Source organism: Balaenoptera acutorostrata, chromosome 7, assembly GCF_949987535.1.
Source record: "Balaenoptera acutorostrata chromosome 7, mBalAcu1.1, whole genome shotgun sequence".
NCBI classification, from domain to species: Eukaryota; Metazoa; Chordata; class Mammalia; order Artiodactyla; family Balaenopteridae; genus Balaenoptera; species Balaenoptera acutorostrata.
Genome location: NC_080070.1, coordinates 109,207,314 through 109,228,262, shown reverse-complemented (window position 1 = coordinate 109,228,262; position 20,949 = coordinate 109,207,314). Strand labels below are relative to the sequence as shown.

Genomic DNA, 20,949 nt, shown 5'->3' with positions numbered 1-20,949 from the left:
CACTGACCGCTCAGCTCAAGGCCCGACCTAGACCAGGGCCCAGGCGGCTCTCCCACGGGCAGGGTACCTCGGGAGGGCAGGTGGCCCCTGTATGGCTGTGATTAGGGTCGCCTTGGGGCACCCCACGCTGTCCCCGCTACCTGCACTCAGCCTCTTCCCACACGGGCATCTGCCTCCCCTGCCCCCTTCAGATCACCGCGCCAACCCCACAGGCCCTTCAAGGAGGGGAGGTCACCCCATGCCTGGGAGCCAGGTCCTCTCCCCAAGGAGGGGCCCCCTCTCCCAAGAGGGCTGGTACAGTCCCCGTCCTTGGATCACCATGTGATTGGCCCTTCTGGAACATGCTAGACTCCTTCGCCAGCCCGGGAAGGGCAGGCCACACGCATTTGAGTGCCCGTGGCTTAACCCAGAGTCAAGGTCCACAGGCCATGTGAGCAGCTCTCCCCAGAGAACCACCAGCCGGGGCCTGAGCCCAGACCTCACCACCCACAGGGAACACCTCGGGGAGTCATCCGACACTGCAGAAGGTCTACTCTCGCACCTACACAAAGGTGAGAACGCCAGCACCCACCTCGCCCTCGTGTTGAGGACAGAGAGACATGTCAGACGCTTACTACCACCACTCCTGCACCAGTCCATTGGGGTCAGCTATGATTATGACGGTGACTGTCAGTTTTATTTCAAGGACAGGATTAAAACGGCAGTTTTATAACATTTTGTTTTCAACACCCCTTCAAACCCCCCCTAAATAACTGAGGACCTCACAAAAAGTTTTCATGTACGTAGGTTACAGCTATGGCTATTACCACATAAGAAGCTACAACTGAGATTTTTTTAAATGTGTTAATGCATTTACAGTAACAATAGCAAATCCATTACATATTAACATAAGTAACACACTGTTTGAAAAATTATGACATTTCCCCAAACAAAAACAAATGAGAAGCAAGGCATCATTCTCACTTTTGCAAGTCTCCAGTATCTGTCTTGACAGGAGACAGCTGGATGCTTTGTTCTACCATTCATGACATCGTGTCTCCTGAGCTTGTGCACGTCTGTGAAGGAGAGCGGCCTCACGCAGCCTGCCCGTGGATGAGACGGACCTCCCAGCCCCCGGGATGGACAGCCCCCCGGATGGTCCTGTAAAGCTCAGTGCTCTGCCGACCCTACTCTGAGAACACATTCTACGGCTTGTATTTAATTCTGCTCTTTGGTTTCTTACAAATGAGCCACCTCCTGCAGGATTTCTCAAATGCTGTGAATTCACACAGTGCCCTGGGATGAGAATTCTCAGCCCTCACCACCCACGGGCTCACACACGGCCCGCACTTCTTCCACCGGGGCAGAGGGTCGGGGAGGAACAAGGGCCAGCGACCCTGCTGCTCTCCTGAGAGATGGCCCAGGCCACTGAACGGCTGGGTGCCCAGCTCCTCCCAGCCCCTCCCAGCCTTGGGCCTCCCTCAATGTAGGGGCAGTCGGTCAAAGGGGAGGAGAAGAGCAGTCACTTCCACCTGTCGGGTGGTCTCTGGGAAAACCCAGCGACTGGGTCTTCCCCATCCTAAGCCCCACAAGCTCCCCCTGTGGATGGGGAGCTGGCCTCAGCGAGGTCCAGGGTCCAGCCACTCATCCTTCAAGAGACCAGGGGCGGCCACTTAACCATTAGGACACCAGCCTCCTGGTCTGCAGAAGGGGTTTGTTTCCCGGCGTCCCACGAGCAGGCCGTGCCGGGGCTGACTTGTCCCGTGACAGAGTCTGGGAGCCCAGGGCCTGGTGCAGACGTCCACACCGCAGAGCCCCTGGGAGGCAGCCGGCCAGGCTTCTCCAGGCTAGCAGGCAGCCCGGGCTCTCTTCTGGCACCTCTAGAGTGTCCGTCCTCACCTGTCCCCACCGTCACTGCCAGGACACACCGTGCAGGCCAGCGAGGGGCAGCTCCCCCCATACATCCGCTCCCCATCTTCACACTCGGGCTGCCTTTACTAGACCCGAGCGCCCAGGATGAGATGAGGGTCCACTGCCAGGGGCGCGACCCTCCCCAGGCGCAGAGAGCCTCGGTGGAAAGCTCACGATCCCCGACTCGTCCAGCACCCCCCAGCTGTCCATCTGGTGACCCAGACCCCTCGCTCTGAGGAGCCCGCACAAGTGACAGCACCTACCCCACGTAGGCAGCATTCTTGCAGAAGATTTCACCAAGCCCTGATTCTGCGGACCTCGAGGATGACAGGTGTCCCCACCCATCAGCATCTCCGGGGGACGTTGAGGGTGGGTGACTGCGGACATCCCTGCATCCCCCAGCTTGGCTCCGCAGAGCTCCCAGCCACCTCCAGGCCCCATAACCCCAGGCTTCTGTTCATCTCTGCGTGTCCCCGACACGCCTGACCCTGCGACTGGAAGGTGCTCGGTACAAGGCCACTGAGCGGGCAGGTGTGCGCGCGCGTGTGTGTGTGTGTGTGTGTGTGTGCGTGAATGGGCCATAAGTCCTACGGGCAGGTCGTAAGTGGCAGTTGTGCCATCAGATTTCAAGGGAAATCAGAGGCCGTGGGTGGGGCTGCCCCCCAAACAGCCTCCCTATGAGCCCGACTGTCATATTTGACACAGAGACTCAGAGTGGCCGCCACAGAAAAGGGAGTCTCCGTGGGGCTGGGTGGGATCTCCGATGGCCGACCCCTCAGGACAGGAGGTGCTGAAGAACAAGGTGTCAACTGTGACGAAGGCAAGTGGCGCCCCTGGCGATCCTCAGGAGGGACCCCTGCTGCCCGGCACGGCTGCTCTGCAGGTCAGGACGGGGGCATCTAGCAAGTGACATCCAGCCGCGGGCTCACAGGTGGATGAGGTCCACCGCGTTCTGGGGAGAGCTTCCTAGAGAGCAGCCATCCTCCGCTGGACCCGCCAACACACACAGGAGCATAATTACAGCCCGTCAGCGACAAATGTGTTGTTGGCGACCATCCTGAGACAGTCCCTCCCGGGCTCAGAACAGACTGGGGAAGTGAAATGCTCACCCGTCCCCTTGTTTTTTAATCTCAACTCTCCTGACTTTTGTTAACAAGCTTAAGGGACCAAAAAAACGATCTTTTCCATCACTTCTGGTGTTTTAGATAACAACATCTTCCCTGTAAATACTGAAAGCCAGCGCCTGGAGTTCCCCCGCAGGGAGCGTTTGTGACACCTGAACAGCTGTTTCCCAGCCAAAGCAAAGAAAGAAAACGGAGGAGGAGGGCCGGCGGGGCTTGTGTGGAAGGGACAGAAGTGACAGGACATGATGGACAGAGCCCCCTCAGAGCAGCACAGGGGCTGCCGGGGGATCCAGGCAGGAGGGTCTCCTCTGCTTCCCAGGTATGGTCTGCAGGCCCGCTGGTCAACTCTGGACCCGGCTGGCCCTGCCCGAGAGGACGGCAGAGACTCCCACACTCAAGGGCTCTGTGACCCTGCCCGCCCAGCCCTGGACCCGGGAAGAAGCAGAGAATTCAGTGGGATCAGGAAGAGCCACTGCAACTTCAGAACCGGAAGATGCCCAAACCCCTCTGAGGCCGGCCCTGAAACAGCGGGGTCCAGAGAGGTCAGAGGCCATCATGTGGACCCCGCACCGCAGCTGGCTTCTGGGAAGGCTGGGGAGCTCCCAAGACCTGGTGGCACCCCCGGGGGAGGGGAGGTGCAGAGAGAGAGCTTGAAATGACCCAGTGACTGCACCTGATCCCCAGGTGACAGCATCCAAAACCAACTGGCCAAGTGATATTAACTTCGCACGGCGCTGGGCCATCAGTGGGAAAACAAAGTAAGAGATTTTAGAAAATGTTCCTTCTAGGTGGCTGTCTCAGTGTTTAACCTGCTGCGTCCACACAAAGCTGAAAAGAAATGCACCAAAATACAAACCACGGCTATCGCTGGAAAGTAGGACACATAATCACTTCAACTTCAATTTTCACAGATCATTCCTGCAGTTCCTTTTACTGAGTCCCACGTGCTCCACCCACCGCAACAAGGACCACGGATATAAGCGAAGGGAAGAGATGAGGACCCTGTGCTCCGAGGGCTTCCTGCCCACGGGGAGGGACCACACCGGAGCAACAGAGCTGGTACCCAAGAACGCACAGACATCTGTCCTACAGCAGAGACCAGCCGCCTTAACTCAGGACCAGAAGTCTCTCCAGCCTCAGCCACGCCCAAGAGACATCAACGGGCCCCATTGAGGCACACTCTCCAATAATAAATAGTCACATGTACACTTCTGCTCCTGGTATCCAAAAGGAACAGTGGAGGAGCAACCCCAAACAGAGCACAGACGCCTAACTGCACAGGGCGGGGGGCGATGGTGGGGGGGTGGTCAGCCCTCTCTCCGCGTGTCTTGCCTCAGGGTCTGCACTGTGGGACAGAGCCGTGCAAATATTTGATGTACTTAAAAAAGAAAAACTAAATTTGGAACAGCAATGCCTAAAAATAAAACCAAAATGAAATAACTGTGACCACATTGGTAGTACAATTCACAAGTGGTTTCACAAGTGGTTTCACAAGTGACACGGAGACACGTATTTGACTGTATATCTAGTGGGATGTAATTCAAGGGAAAAATAATGAGAGAAACCACTAAAGAAACCTTAGATTGTATTCAATGGTCTTATTGTGGGGAATAACATTGGTAATGCTATTTTGAATCAACTGTATATAAAAGGATGAAACAAACAAATTCTATTACTGTCATTAGGGTTTCCAGCATCAAAGGAAAAGGGACACAAATATAAGAATCACAGGAGTGAAGTTAAGTGAATTGGAATTATCAATATGAACTGAGAATTCATTCATGGATTTTTCTTTTTCTAAAACATATCTTCCATGTCTGTCTCCTGTAAAGTCCCAGGACCAGAGACCACCCAGATTACAGGCTGGAAAAACCGTTTCCCGACGAAAGAAGCTAGGGCTTCTGGAAAACAGCGCATCTGTGTGTGAGGCAGGACCATGCTCAGAGGGGATGGGCTCAGTCATGAGGAGGCAGGAGGCAACCGCATGTCTCACCCCTTTGGAGGGTTCTAGTCCGGAAACTTGATAAAGAAATGAAAAGAATCAAGCACCCACTGAGGATAACAAAGAGCTGACGAGTACATGTTCTTCGTTTTTGAAGAACCACAAGCTAATAAATGCAGAGGAAACAACAGGATCAGAAAATGACCACTGTGTCAACCAGAGTGAACACTGATGGGCCAAGTTTTCAAGGCAGCTGCTGTGACCCTCGGGTGCAGTGTTGTGGGAGACGGGTAACAACACGGGAACCTCAGATCCACACGCCCTGGAGGGAGGAGGCCAGCGGATGGGGGTGGGGAGCTGGGGACCGCACTGCGCTCCAGGGAAGGGCTGTCAACACAAATGAGCGAGCCCAGGATCTAAGGCAGGTAGAGAAGGTCTGCTGGTTCCGGAGAAGCACGGGACACACCCAACCTTGGGGCTGAGCCACCACAAAGGGCAGGAGCGTTAACAAGGAAAAACCAAAACCAAGAAACGCTTGGCATAGCCACGCAATACGACGTGTGTATTCATCCCGGTTTTTGTTTTCTGTGTCCTATGAAGGTCTGACATCTCGGGGGCCTCGCTGGCAGGGTACGACGACCACCTGCCCGCACCGCGCAGGGCTGGCTAATTCCTGGAGACAAACAACGGCGTGTTCCTATCACACCGGCGGATCAGAGGCCACATCTCCTCTGCGGGCTCTCACACTCCGGCCACTGTCCCCACCCTAATCACCAGGGCAGGGACCAGACCGCGGGGAACACCGCCAGCCCAGAGCCCTCACTATCCACGCTGTCCAGCCCTGCGTCTGCTTGTCGCCTCTTCCCGTGGAAACGCCAATAAAGCCCCGCCCTGCTCTCCCAGCCCCCTCTGCCAACCTGGGCGCCCGGTGGTCCCCTGTGACCTTGGATGGCCTGGTGTGTCCCCTCCTCTCGGGGACCATGAGTGATAGAGCATCCTTCTGTGGCATCAGCCTCTGTGTCATGACTGTCACCTCCATAACCCAACCCAAGGGTACAATCCAGACACGCGTCCACGTGTGAATCCCGACTGGAACAAACCAGCTCTGAAGAAGAGACATGTCTGAGACGAGCAGGGTGACCAAGCCCAGAGCCAGACTCAGGAATCTGTAACCGCAGTCAGTGCCGTTGGGTGCGACAGGGGCGTTGAGGTGGTGCTGGCTGTAACAGGCTCAATGGAAGAGCTACTCACCAAGGAGGCAAGCGTGCCGTGCGGTGATGGGCAGGATCTGGGGGGGGGAGAGTGCAGACCAAACAAGACTGGCCGGACGTTAGTTACTGTCGAGGATGGGTTGTGGGAGCCTGGGGAGAGGGTGTTACGTTATTGTCTCTACCTTTGTGCTCGTGTGAATTTTCTAAAACCTTCGAGGGCAGGGTTTACATCTGACTTACTCATGCTGCGTCCCTATCACCTAGGACAACGCTGGCACACAGTAGGGACCTCGCAGCTGCTTTCTGAACCCAATTATGAACACACGTCTCCCTGGTGATACATGGAGGAAGCACATCTTCCTCTGCACGGCACTCAGGGGTCCCATTCAGGCTACCCTGCCTCTCCTTCTACCGCTGTTCCCCACTCAGGCCTCAAGTGAGCCTTGCTCTCCACACCCCGCTCCTCCCTCTGCCTGGAGCACATCTCCCCACCAAGGGACCTGGGCCACCGCAGCTGCTGAATAAAGGTTTCCTCCCAGCAGACAGGGTGGTGAGTTTCCACAGGTGGCCTGATACAAATGACAGACTCATTCAAAGTCCAAACATCTACTGGCTTTTCAAGAAACAATATCTATTCCCTGCTCATCAAGGGATAATTAAAAGAAATCCAGGTTCATCATCAAGGATGCAGAAAGTTCAGAAAATTAAACATCGTAACTCACAACTCAGCAATAACCACAGTTCTTCTAGAATATTTCATTCCAGCCTTTTCTCTCTGGCACTCACATAAGTGTGTGCACACACAGTGTGAAAATTGGGATTCTACTCTATATGTTATTTGATCACTTAAAGTCGTTCCTTTGGGTCAGTTTTCCAAGCTGAGCTCTGGTGACAGCCCCACCGCCACCCCCTCCAGGCTGTGCTCACGATGTCTGTTTACATCCTGACCACACTAGCAAACATCTCGTTCAGCAAATCCTGGTTTTGCAAAATTGGCTCAAGGTCTCCCCACCTGAGCTGTAAGTACCCTGGCTGTAGTTCCCTGACCCCGTCTTTGGGCTCCAGCAGCCCCTGCCCGACAGCAGGTGCACAGGTGGCTTTGCTAAAGGAACACCGTCCAGCAGAGTCACAACTGACCCACGAGCATGTGTCAGGCCTGAATGCAGCCAACTCTGTGCAGCTACGGGACCGGGGTGTCAGAGCAGGAAGGCCTGACCCTCTGAAATGAGCCCAAGGACAGTCTCCCGAGGAGGAGGAGGGATGAGGGGAGACAGGAAGGATGGACCTGAACACACACCCGAGTAGCTCGGAATTGGGTAGGGAGCTCTGCCCTTGGACCAGCTTCCATGGGTCCCTTTGAGAAACATCCAGAATAACACAAATAACTGTAAAATAATGTCCTCACTAACACAGGTCATCAGAGTCATCTTTCAGGAATTGCACCCCCTACATTCTTGTCCAGGAGCCCCTCGGTGTCGGGTCTTCATGGGCCAGAAAGGCTCACGAAGCATCCGAGGTCAGGGACAGCGCAGACTGGCCAAGCCCAAGGGCGGGCATCCCCAGGGAGAGCCCCTCAGCAGACTCTGAGCGTCCCCAGGGATGCTCGGACCAGAGAGGGGATGCCTCCCGCACTTGTCCGCGCTCGCTAACCACCCATGACGCGTGTGGGTCAGCCTCCTGGCCCCGGGCGCCACCGGCACCGTCCTAAAGCCAGTGCACCCCCCTCCTGTGCCAGGCAACTGCCACCTCGGGACTGAGAACGGACAACAGTGCGACAAGCTCTCTCTGGAAACAGTCCCTGAAGGACTCCTGGGGTCAGGACCAGAGCTAAGGACTGTGTTCTCATCTGCCTGTCACCCCTGAGGAGGGGGCCACAACCAGCCCAGGTGGCCTTGCTGATAAGAGGACAACTGGGGCTCAGGCTCGTCTCCGTAGCAGGCACACCAAGGACCCTCCACGCTGCCCCACACCTCCTGAACCAGCCAGAGGGACGTCTGCTTCGTCCGGCCAGTTCACTTTCCCACAGAGAAAACTGATCCAGAGAAGGGCCCCGTCCCCAACAGGTGGTGGTGGAGCAGGGCTGAGCCCGGGACAGGTGCTTCTCCATAAACCCAAAGGCTGCGGCCAGTTGCCAAATACACACGGACATCAGAGCAAACACAAATCTAAAATGGATCCAATAAATGGGGGAAAGGTCAAAAACAGTGCACGTCTGTGGTCATCAGCCGTGGATTGGGGTAAATAAAACGTCAGCTCCTGTGGAGACCAAGACAAACACACTCTGTGTTTGTTCAACTGCCCGGCAGATACCTTTGTAAAGGAGGATGGGTTTGGATCCCTGGGGTCACCACACCCTCCTCACCGGGCACTTGGACACAAAACAAGCATGTATGAGAAAAACACGTCCAGGTGCTCATCAAAACAGGACACCAGCAGATTAAGAGTGAAAATATGTTTAAAATACACAACATCAATGCACAAAAGAACAGAGAAAAAAAGCAATAAATTAGAAGGGAATGAGGCCATTTTAATTTTGAGCTTCCTCAGAGTCACCTCAACGAGAAAGAAAAAAGATCCGAAATGAAACTATATTATGTCTGAGCTGCAAGCTTCACTGGATGGTACGTGGCAGGTTAGACGCTGAAGATGCAAAGATTAGTGAACCTGAAGGTGCAGCAGTAGAAACTGTCCAAAGTGAAACAAAAAGAAAAAGAACCCCCAAAATAAAACAAGATCATCATCCGGACGTGGGTGAAACTGGTGTTCCTGAAGGAAGAGGAGGAGGGGCATAGGAAAGTATTTGTAAAATGGTGACTGAGGGTTTTTCCCCAAATATTATGAAAACTACAGATGCGAGAAGCTCCATAAACTGCAAGCACGAGACACCTGAAGAAAACCACAGCTAGGCGTGTCAAAATCGAACTGCTGAAAACCAGCAATGAAGAGGAAATCTTAAAAGCAGGCAGAGAAAAAAGACATTTCATACAGAGGAGCAAAGAGTTGACAGAAGACTTCTTGTTGAAAACAATACGAAAGATGACAATAAGAGCAGCATCTTTAAAGTTCTGGGGGAAAGACCTTTGCACCTAGAATTCTATACCCAGCAAAAAGAAATTCAAAAAAATAAAGGCGAAATAAAGAGTTCTTTCAGAAATACAAAAGCTGAAAGGATTTGTCACCAGCAGGCCCACACTGCAAGAAACACTAGAGGAGGGCTTCCCTGGGGACACAGTGGTTAAGAATCCACCTGCCAATGCAGGGGACATGGGTTTGAGCCGTGGTCCGGGAAGATCGCACATGCTGCAGAGCAACTAAGCCCGTGTGCCACAACTACTGAGCCTGTGCTCTAGAGTCTGCGAGCCACAACTACTGAGCCCGTATGCTGCAACTACTGAGCCCACGCGCCTAGAGCCCGTGCTCTGCAACAAGACAAGCCACCGCAATGAGAAGCCCACACACCACAATGAAGAGTAGCCCCCGCTCACCACAATTAGAGAAAGCCTATGTGCAGCAACGAAGACCCAATGCAGCCAAAAATAAATAAATTTTAAAAAATAAATGTATTAAAAAAAAAGAGAGAAAAAGAAACATTAGAGGAAATTAAACAGAAAAAATGATAAAACGTGGAAATATGCCACACATAGACCACACAAATGAATGAAGCCCATATTCTGGGCCATAAATTTAAGAGGATTCAAATTTTAAAAGTATGTTCTCCAACCACAATAAAATTAAATTTGAAGTCAAAAACAGAAAGATCTTTGCAAACTGCCTCAAAAAACAAATGTCTTAATAATCCATGGGTCTAAGAAAAATTAAAAGGAAAATTTTAAAGTATTTTGAATTGAACACAAATAGAAACACAACATATCAGAAATTTGCTAAAGCAGTACTTCAGAGGAAGTTCACAGCATTAAACACTAATATCAGAAGAGGAAAAAAGATCTAAAACACAATGGTCTCTGCTTCTACCTTAAGAAACTACAAAAAGAAGAGCAAATGAAAACCAAAATAAGCAGAAGAAACAAAATAATAAAAAAAAATAAAGGAAATTAATAAAATAGAAACAGAGATATATGAAACCAAAAGCAAATTCTTTTTAAAAAATTAATAAGATTGATAAATCTGTAGCCAGAATGATGAGACAAAAAGAAGACACAAATCACCAAAATCAAGAATGGGACAGATGCCATTACCACACATTCAACAAATATTAAAAGGATAACAAGGAAATAGTGTGAACAACTTTATTCTAATCATTTTGACAACTTGGGTTAAATGGGCAGACTCCTTGAAAGATTAAAAAACACCAGGCTCATTCAAGAAAAAAATAAATAACCTGACTAGCCCTACTGAAAGTAATTGAATTTGTAGTTAAAAATTTCCACAAAGAAAACTCCATGCACCAGTAAATTCTACCACACATTTAAGAGAGAAATAATACCGACTGTACACAGATTTTCCTCCAGAAAATTGAACTGGAGGAAATACTCCCCAACTCTTCTATGAAATCAGCATTACCTTGATACCACATAAAAACAACATAAGAAGAGAAAGCCACAGACTAATATCCTTCAGGAGCATAGATTGGAAAAAAAAATCTAAACAAAAACTTAACACACATGTACACACACGTGCACCTACATATTCACATACATATTAACTCATGTACACACATGCACACATATACGTGTACACAGTTGCATGCATGTTCGTGCACACTCATGTATATACAATGCACTCACATGTACACACACACTCACATACATTTATATACACATGCTCACTCACATGCGTACACATACACACACCTAACATATCTCTTACTCCAGTCAACCCACCATGAGGCTCCAGTGTGTGCAGCACCTGTTCTCTGGAGGGTGTGCACTTCCCTTGATAAAAGTATCTAATCCAACATCTCAGACACTAGTAAGTGTCCTGGTGAAAGAGCCTAGTAGTGAATAAAAGAGAAAACCTCTTATGCACCAACGAACTGGACAACCTAGAAGAAATGGATAAATTCCTAGAAATATACAATCTACCAAGATTCAATCATGAAAAAATATAAAATCTGAACAGACTGCATCAGTAATCAAAAACTCCCAATACAGGAAAGCCCTGGACCAGATGATTTCACTGGTGAATTCTACCAAACGTTCAAAGAAGAATTAATACCAATCCTTCTCAAACTCTCAAAAATACAGAAGAGGAAGGAGCACCTCCAAATTCATTTTATGAGGCCAGCATTATCCTGACAAGGACGGCACAAAAGAAGAAAATTATCCAATATCCCTGATGAACATAGATGCAAAAATCCTCCACAAAATATCAGCAAATCGAATTTAACAATACATTAAAAGGATCACACGGCACGATCAAGTGGGATTTATTCCAGGGATGCAAGGATGGTTCAACATACACAAATCAATCAATGTGATACAAACACATTAACAAAATAAAGAATAAAAATCATATAGTAATCTCAATAGATGCAAAAACGGTATTTGATAAAATTCAACATCCTCTCATGATAAAAAGTCTAACAAAGTGGGTATAGAGGGAACATACCTCAACATAATAAAGGCCATGTGTGACAAGCCCACAGCTAACATCATACTCGCTGGTGAAAAGCTGAAAGCTTTTCCTCTAAGATCAGGAACAAGACAAGGATGTCCACTATCACCACTTTTATTCAACATAGTGTTGAAGTCCCAGCAGGAACAGTTAGACAAGAAAAAGAAATAAAAGGCATCCAAATTGGAAAAGAAGTAAAACTGTCTCTATTTGCAAATGTCATAACAGTATATACAGAAAACTCTAAAGACTGTATCAAAAAACTGTTAGAACTAATAAATGATTTCGGTGAAGTTGCAGGATACAAAATCAATAGATAGAAATCTGTCACATTTCTATATACTAATAACGAACTAGTAGAAAGTAAAATTAAGAAAATAATCCCATTTACAACTGCATCAAAAAGAATGACATACCTAGGGATAAATTTAAGAACAAAAAAAGGCAAATTGTAACAATTTGAGGAAACACATGGAACACTGAGACATTCTGAGGGAACGTGTGATGCCCCAGAAGGCCCAGTGGACACCCTGCCATGTGCACCCCGGGTGTGGTGCCGATAGAAAGGGGCAGTGGATGTCACAGCTGGGACATGGGCCCGAGAGGCGCCCCCAGGGCCAGGGTGAAGGCACAGGCCTGGAACTCAAGGTGACACTCACACCTGCAGCTGATTTAAAACAGAAGAAACTGGCCAAGCGACAGATGGAGTTTGTATTCTAGGAAGGAAGAGGACAGGACAGGGAGCCCCCAGATCACACATTTCATCCTGAGAACGAAGACCTGGGTATCCCCGGGGCACCGTCTCCACCCGTGCTCTCCCACCCAGGGAGGCCCATCTCTCCAGCCCCTGGACGGGGTGGGCCCTGCGTCTGCTCCAAGAGAACACAGCACAGGTGGGGCCGGCCAGCGGACTGCCCACCTCTGGGAACGCTACACCCACAGAAGAAGAAAGTGACCACTGAGCTGCATAAAAGCTAAAATCTCTGCCCTTCATACAGCACTGTCAGCAAATGAACAAACAGGCCAAAGCAGGGAAGAAAATATTTGCAAATCAGGTGTCTGACAAAGGACCAGTGGAAAATCCGTAAAGACTCCTGGGCCTTCCTGGGCGGCTGGGGAGCAGGTTATGTCCTGAGAGACCTGGAGCTGGGGGGGTCTCCCAGGGACAGCAGAGGGGCAGGCGGCACTGCTCACCATGAATCACTGACCAAACCTGGCCCTGATCCTTCGGGGACCATGATGCTGACCTCAAGCTGCTGGGAAGACAGAATCGGACGAGGAGGCAAAGAGCGCAGGCCCTCCCGTCAGCAGCAGATGCTCAGAAAAGAGGCCCTGGCGGGCTGAGTGGGACCCTGGTCCAGAAGCTTCCTGGTGAGGGGGGAGGAAGCAGCAGGCCTGAGAAAGCTCCCAAGCAGCACTGTGAGAGCCCCCGGCCGCCAGTTACCCCCTGCACCAGACAAAACACGCATCCTGACCCAAAGGCAAAAGGTGCTGGAGGCCCTACAGCCAGCCCCATGCACGGGCACAGCCCACGCTCATGCCCTCCCCGCCTCTTCTATGCTCCCCTGAAACCCCAGGCAGCCCTGTCCGCGGGAGGACGACCGGGAGGCCTTCTCCCAGGAAGGCGAGGTGGCACGTGTTTGCCCAGACCACAGCCTCCCTCCTGGGAGCAAGTCCAGTGGCCGCGCGGACAAAGGCTGCCAGGGCCTCAAGGACAGGCAGCTCCGTGCCCAGCAAAACGACATTACAGCCACTATGACCGCTGCTCGCTCTTCCTGCAAGTCGAGGGCAAAGGCCGGGGCCTGGTGTTCTGTGTCCTGCGCAGAGGCCGGCCCGAGTCTGCGGCCCACGCAGTACCCACCACCCAGCCCCCTACACACACCCAACGTCCCTCATGACTCCTGGCCACTGCATAAGCCAGGCCCAGCCAGGGGTCCTCTCTGCACCCTGTTCATTGAGGGGACGTTCACTCTTCCTTCCAAGAGCTTTAACTGTCACCTCCTCTGAGAAGGAGTCTGACCTCGACAGAATCTGCCGACCCCTCCCTCCATCCCTCTTTCCCTCCCTCCCTCCCTCCGTCTCATAACCACCCACTCAGGGGCCTCTGTGTCCACCTCGAGCGAGGCTGAAGGAGAAGGTGAACTTGTCTGTGTCCTTGGGTGCCCCCCATGCCCTGGCAGGGCAGGGAAGGTGGGTGTCAGGGCCCCAGGCCTGCATGCTGCAAGCGAGGCTGTTAGCCTGGCCTTGGCTTGACCTCTGCAGGCCTTAGATGTGACCTGTTCCAGGAAGACTTCAAAACCCTGGCGCTCAGCCCGCAGCGAGCAAGGGGGCCGGGCCTCCTGAGATGTCACCCACTGACCCCCAGCAGGCAAGTTTCAAGTCCAGGCAGCGGGGCCCGGAAAAGGGCAGCCCAGGCCTGCTCCAAAGAGCCCTCCGCCAAGGCCAGCCCAAGCGACATCTGCCACAGGACAGAAGGTGGAGGGCGGCCCGTACGCAAGACCACACAACTCAGCCGGTGCCTCGTGCTGCCGGGGCCCCTCACTGGAGGCGCTGGCTGTGCTGGTGCAGCGTCGTCCTGTCTGCAAAGGCGGCGCTCAGGTCCCAGGGAAGGAACCAGCGAACAGTGAGGCTGAAACAACAGGTGAAGCCCGCGTCCCGTCCAGCCTAGGTCACATCTCCAACACGGGGATCCACCTGGCAGATTGTCACCCCAGGAGCAACTCAAGTTAACCTCCGGACAAAGGGAGCGGCTGCGCTTACCGTGGCCAGTTCGTCGAACTTGCCGAAGAGCTCGTTGAGGAGTTTCACCAGCTCCTGGGCCGTGCACTGCGAGGCCAAGCCCGTGAAGCCCACGATGTCGGCGAAGAGGATGCTGCAAGACAAAGGGGTGCCCGCTGCCCTCCTCCGCCGACGGACGGACAGGCTCCTGCCACTCAGACAGACCTTACCTTCGCGTGTCACCTGAAACTAGAGCCCCCTGCTGATTCCTCAAGCAGCGGAAAAGGAAGGCTCTGCTGTTCCCATTTCACAGGTGAGAAGACTGAGGCTGGGAGAAGCCGGGGGGGCTCTTTGGTCATAGAGGGAGGAAATGCTGGGGCCACTCAGAGCTCCTCCCAGGACACAGGGCAGCAGCAGTGACCACCGCATGCTGTCTCTGTACTCGGTGTCCCCCAGACACAGGGGAGCAGCTCAACACCCACTAGGCCTGTCCCTTTTCCCAGGGTGGCCCTGTGACGGGGCCGGGGCTGGTGGCAGGTGAGCAGGAGTGACGTGCTCTTAAGGAATGAGCAGCCCTCCTCCACACCCCCTACAGGTGATGCAGGCGACTGAGGCCCAGGCCCCGTCAGAGCCTCACAGGAGTCCTGTGCTGTGCGCAGGGTCACCCCTCAGCCGGCTGTGAGGGCGGGGGCAACCTCTCTTATATGCTGGGCGTCCGTTTACTACAGTACCTGGGTCAGTCTAAACAATTCACTGTCTACCCATAGCACACAGCCAGCATCCTGGACGCTAGAAAGACTTTAAAAGGCTTAAGTAATGAGGACCAAGGCAGGGCAACGGAGAACCTCCCTGAGCCGTACGTTTGGGAGAGGCTGGGGTTCCTGACGAGTCGTCCAAGCACCCTGACCCTCCCACACGTGAGGGACGAGGGAGATGGGATCAGGGGCCTATCTCAGGACGAGGTGCCCCACGGAACCCACTTGGGAGAGGCCATGGGGCCTGATCACGGAGCTGCTGGACCAGAGCCAGGTGCCACTTCTGGACCTCTCGCCCCAGGGGAAAGAGAGCCCCTCGCTCTTGAAGACGCTGCATGGCCAACTTTTGTCACCTGCAGCCAAAAGCACCCTCAGCTGTGAGACTTGGGAAATCACACACAGGGTACACTGGAGGGGTCTGTGAGACTTAAACATGCATCTCTGGTATAAATGAAGAAAGTGATGTGGAATTAAAGGAGTTTGTTCTTTTTACACAATTGTGTTCATATCTTAAAATTCCTGATGCCAGATCTTAACTCAGTTCTGCATTTTCAATAATACCTCATGCCAGAGACTAGCGACCCACATCACAGGCAGGGACCAGGAACCCTCATCTCAGAGAGGCTTCTCCCTGATGAGGCCCTTGCCCCACCATGTCCACCATGCCCTGCCCCAGCTTGGAAAGATGCTGTGTTCACCCCGTGACAAGCCTAATGTCCACTTATAATCCTCTACCTGCAGGGCAGCTTTCCCCACTGAGACTGTGAGGAACCGAAGGACGCAGACCCGGCTTACACATCCCCCAGCACCGAACACAGAGCAAGGGGGATACGCATGTGTGTTATGCATGAATGAATGAGCAAAAACTGGGTGTCTAGGATATAGAAGTGTCACTGATACTGAGAAGCTAAGAAAAGGGATTGCAAGAGTGGGCGGAGACAGACAACACCGATTTTCTCCCCTCTGTTTTGGTATAAAATTCAGGCTCATTTACATCTCTGAGGAACCACTGTGTTTTCTTCCTCCTCTATAACTAGCCATGCATTCACAGGCCTTTCTCTGTCCACTGGCTTCTCAGCCTCTGCCCATTCACTTCGTTCCTCAAAAACCGACTGAGCATTGCCCACCCCCATGCTAGGAAACCCCCAGGGCTTTCCCTGCCTGTCCTCCTCCACTACCTGCGGGAAACCTCACCCCCAAAGCACCCAACATCCCCCATGCACACAGGCAAACATGCGTGGACGATCTCTTACACCCCAGGTCCCTGTCCTCAGGAGCTCAACATCTGGGGAAGAAAGCTCACAGGAGGGAGGGACAGAGCACAGGGAAGCAATGATATGGGAAGCCTGGAATTCTGCAGGAAAGCACAACACCCACTTCGCGGATGCAGCCAGGCTGGAACAGTCCTCCCCAGGGATTATCCAGACAAACAAGGAAGGAAGGAAGGAGGGAGGGAGGTGAGAGGGAAGGAAGAAAGGAAGAGGGGATTGATTCAGAAGTACAAATAGCATGTGGAAACGAAGATGAGTGAGAAACCATATAATGACTTATCAAAAGCTGAGAGAGGCAGACTGGTTGGAACTTGAGTACAAGCAGTAAGCAGTGGAGCACAAGTCTCCAGGATGAGAGGTTCCTGAGTGTCGACGCAGGAAAGGCAGGAGGGGGAGCAGTGGTTAGAGCCTGGACTCCAGTAGGGTTGTTCAGCTCCACCATTTACAGCAATAGGACTCCAGGCAACTTATCCAACACTTTCATATGTCAGTCCTTCCATCTTTAAAATGGGAATAAGACTAGAGTCCAAATCATAGGTCGTGAGGGTTAAAAGGATTAACAAAGCACTTAGAGTAATACCTTGCACCTGATAATAGCTCAACAATTGCTTAGTTACAGTAATTTGTAAGGGTTATAATGCAACAAAAATATTTATTGAAGGATCTATGCACTAGGCAATGTTCTAGGTGCTTGGGACTTAGCAGTGAACAAAAGATTCAAACGTCACTGCCCTCCAGAAGCATCCATTCTAGTCAGGGGAGGTGCATGTTCACAGTATGTCAAAGGTGACGAGTGTAACTATGGAGAAAAATGAAGGAGGGAAGATGGGTATGGAGCTCTGAGCAGGTCAGATTGACAATTGAGTCCTGAAGGGAAAAGAGGGAGAGCCATGAAGACACTAGGAGAAGATTCCTGGCAGAGGGACAGCAGGTGCTATTGCTGTGATTTTTGTTAGATACAGAATTCTTGTCTTTTTAAGTTCAGCTTTTGAATATGCCATCCCACTGCCTTGTGGCCTCCATGGTTTCTGATGGGAAATCTGCTAAAAACTTTATTAAGGTGCTTCCCTCTTCCTGCTTTCAAGATTCTCTCCTTGTCTCTGGCTTTTGACAGTTTGATTATTATGTGTCTAGGTGTGGTTCTCTTTGAGTTTATCCTAATCGAGTTTCTCCGACGTGTAGGTTAGTGTTTTCATCAAATTTGGGACATTTGGGGCCATTGTTTTTTTCAAATATTTTTTCTGCCCCTTCTTCTCTTTCCTCTTTTCTGGGACTCTCATTAGGAGTGTGTTGCTATGTTTGATGGTGGCCCTCAGGTCTCTGAGGATCTGTTCACTTTTCTTCATCCTTTTTTCATTCTGTTCTTCAGACTGGATAAACTCAATTGACCTATCTTGAAATTCACTGATTCCTTCTTCAGTCTGCTCAAATCTGCTGTTAAGCCCCACCTGAATCTTTAATTTTAGTTATTTTTCACATTTGGAATTTCTATTTGGTTGTTTTTTATAATTTCTATCTCTTTATTGGTATTCTTTATTTGATGAGAAATCACTCTCATACTTTCCTTTAGTTACCTAGACATGGTTTGTTCTTTGAACATACCTAAAATAGCTGATTTTAAAGGTATTGTCAAATAAGTCCAATGTCTGAGCTTTCTCTGGGATAGTTTCTATTGACTGCTTTTTTTATTCCTGTTAAGCCATGCAATCTTGTCTTTTGCATGTCTCATATATTTTTATTGAAAACTGGAAAATATACCCGCCCCCCCTTCTCAGGGTTTATTGTTGTTGCTGTTTGTTTATGTTGTTGTTTATTTAGTGACTTTTCTGAACTAATTCTGTAAAGTCTGTATTCTTTGGTATGTGAAGCCACTGAAGTCTCTGCTTCGTTCTCTTAGTGGTCAGGTAATGACAGAAATTTCCTTAGGTGGCTGGAGCCAGTAAGTCTCTCAGTCTTTGACGATGGGGTTATGCATGTTGGGCCATGCTTCCAACACTCAGCCAGGCAGATTACAACTCTGCCTTAGCCTTCACTTCCTGCTTGCACAGAGCCTCAAGATCAGCCAGAGCTGACAGCATAGGGCCTTCTCAGGTCTTTCCTGAGCATGCACACAGCCCTACACTTGTACATGGTCTTCTGATTCCCAGGAATATTTCCTTTCAAAGTCCCTGATGGACACCTCATTCCTCAGTTTTTCATTTAAGTTTTTTGATTACCTTGCTGCTTGCCTCATCTGTTATCACTGCCTAAGGCAGCTATGATGTTAAACAATTGCCACTGATTGTTTTCAACAAATGTACCAGGCAAAGGCTATTCACACTGAATGAAGTCAGGTCAAATAGAGATAAGCCCATGAGTGGGGTTTTCCAGGGAATTTCCAGGCAGTCAAATAATGGTAATTCCCTGAGAATGGGGCTTTGAAAGAGTGCCAACCCAGTTCTGTCCCCTCCAGCAGCTGCCAGGCTGCAAGTTTTCATCATGATTGCAGCCATTGGTTTTCAAAGCTATTGTGGACCTGGGAGATGGGAGGATGGAAGAGAGCAAGTTAAAACTGCACAGAGCTCACTGTTCCTACCAAGATTTATCTGTTTTCTTATAAAAAACATTCCTGGATTTTTGCAAAACTTTGGTTAATTTCCAGTGTTCTGACAGTGTTGATTCTGACCATTTTCTCCAGTGTTGTCATTGTTTCTATGGAGGAGAGGATTTTCACAGCACGCCACTATTCCCAATGGCATCAGCCTGCTATGAGCTGTGAATGGCATACTGGGCTTGGACATAATAAGGACTGTAGAGAGGGCAATGAGATGTTCGTATTTGGGCTGTAGAAAGATGTCTCTGAACCCTGATGGAGGGTGGCCAGAAGGGTTAGGGTGCAGCTGGTACCATCTGTGACAGGGAGCCCAGCTTCCTCTCCTATCTCAGGGCTGTCCTGCCTGCACCCAGCACATTGGCCCACCAGGGGACATGGATGGAGATTTTTCAGCAGCAAAGGGAAGCTGTAACTCACCACATCTGTATTTACTGTTATAGGTAAAGGAGAGGAAGGGAAAGGCACTTGGGTGCCCATGCACTATGCCCACCTCCACCTGCAGCCCCAGAAGACCCTTGATGTCTGATGCCTTCCCTGCTGTGTGCAGATGCTCTGCCCTGGCAAGGTACTCCCTGGATTGTTTTGGTAGTCTGGTCTTCTCAGCAGGGAGCTTGGTCATTCAATCAGGTCCTTACCCAGTAACAAGAGGCAAACGTCAGCATCAGCCAATCCTAGGTCCAGCCCCAGTCCCCTCACTCACTGGCCAGGGAGTCCTGCACGCTCACCTGACTTTGCTGAACCTCAATTTGCTCATCTGTAAAGTGGAGGTGACAGTGCTCATAGATGTCAAGGGTGTGAGGACGTTAAACAGAACCAAGTGACCTCTCCTGACTGGGCTTCAATGTTGACCCCACACATCAGGCCTTAACCCCATTCGGCTTCAGCATCCTCTGTAGGAGGACAAAACTGGTCCTTACCAAGAAGCACAACAGCAGAAGCGAGGGCAATCACCGGACAGCTGATAGCCACGCTGACCCACACACAGGGGCAGCTTGGACCCTGATGGGGAGGGTCTGGCAGCAGTGGGCCTTGGCTCATTTCAGATGAACAAGCACCAGCTCACGGGGGCCCAGTCTGCAGCACTCGACACAGACAGGACAGGATTTTCTTAACCTTTTGTGTCTGCAGGGGTCCGGGGGGCAGGGAGGCCTGACACCAACACCCAAGAAAGAACAGCGGGAAGGAAGAGCACTTGGGTCCTTCAAACCACCGTCTCCTGCCTGAGTGACACTTACGTAAAGTATCGATATGATTCCCAGACAAGCGACACTGTTATCTATTCTAGGTACTTTAAAAGGGAATGGCATGATTTAATACAATTAATTGCTTTTTAACAGAATCTTTAAAAACAAACAAGCAAACCTCAGAGTGCCCAGGGAAAGTTGATTCACTCCAAGGGCTCAGTTTCCTCACCTATAAAATGGGATTAACAATCCCTACCTCCTGGGGCTGCCATGAGATGAACAGAGTGAGAAGAACGCCTACCCCAGAGCCTGGCACCAACTCGAACAATGCTCAGCTATTAACCTGATGCAGGCAAATTCCCAGTCCAATGGCCACTGCCCAAACCTGGCTTAGGAACAGAGTTCCCACCCTTTCTAGCCAATACGGGAATAGAAGGTGAAGAAATGAGAAAATGGGAAAGGGCAGCTGTGAAATGCATCACCCGAGAAGCCAACACACCCCCCTTGTGGGAGCTGCTTCCCTGCTGAGCAAGTGCTCACCTGGGCTCCTAACCCACACCTGCTCCCTCCTTCCCTTAAACCAGGGCCCTCTGCCCACCTCTGCCATCACCTCCACCTCCACCGTCTCCTCCCACCTCTGCCATCACCCCCCACCTCCATCACCCCCACCTCCTCCATCCCATCCCA

General features: G+C 51.0%; 1 protein-coding gene across 1 annotated transcript in view; it reads right to left on the bottom strand.

The window, feature by feature from the left end:
* ADCY1 (adenylate cyclase 1) overlaps window positions 1-20,949 on the bottom strand; it is a 120,536-nt gene that overhangs the window by 58,923 nt on the left and 40,664 nt on the right. The window contains exon 4 of the mRNA XM_007187686.3: window positions 14,502-14,613. Within this exon, the coding sequence (XP_007187748.2) occupies window positions 14,502-14,613 (112 nt within the window). The remainder of the gene's footprint in view (window positions 1-14,501; window positions 14,614-20,949) is intronic.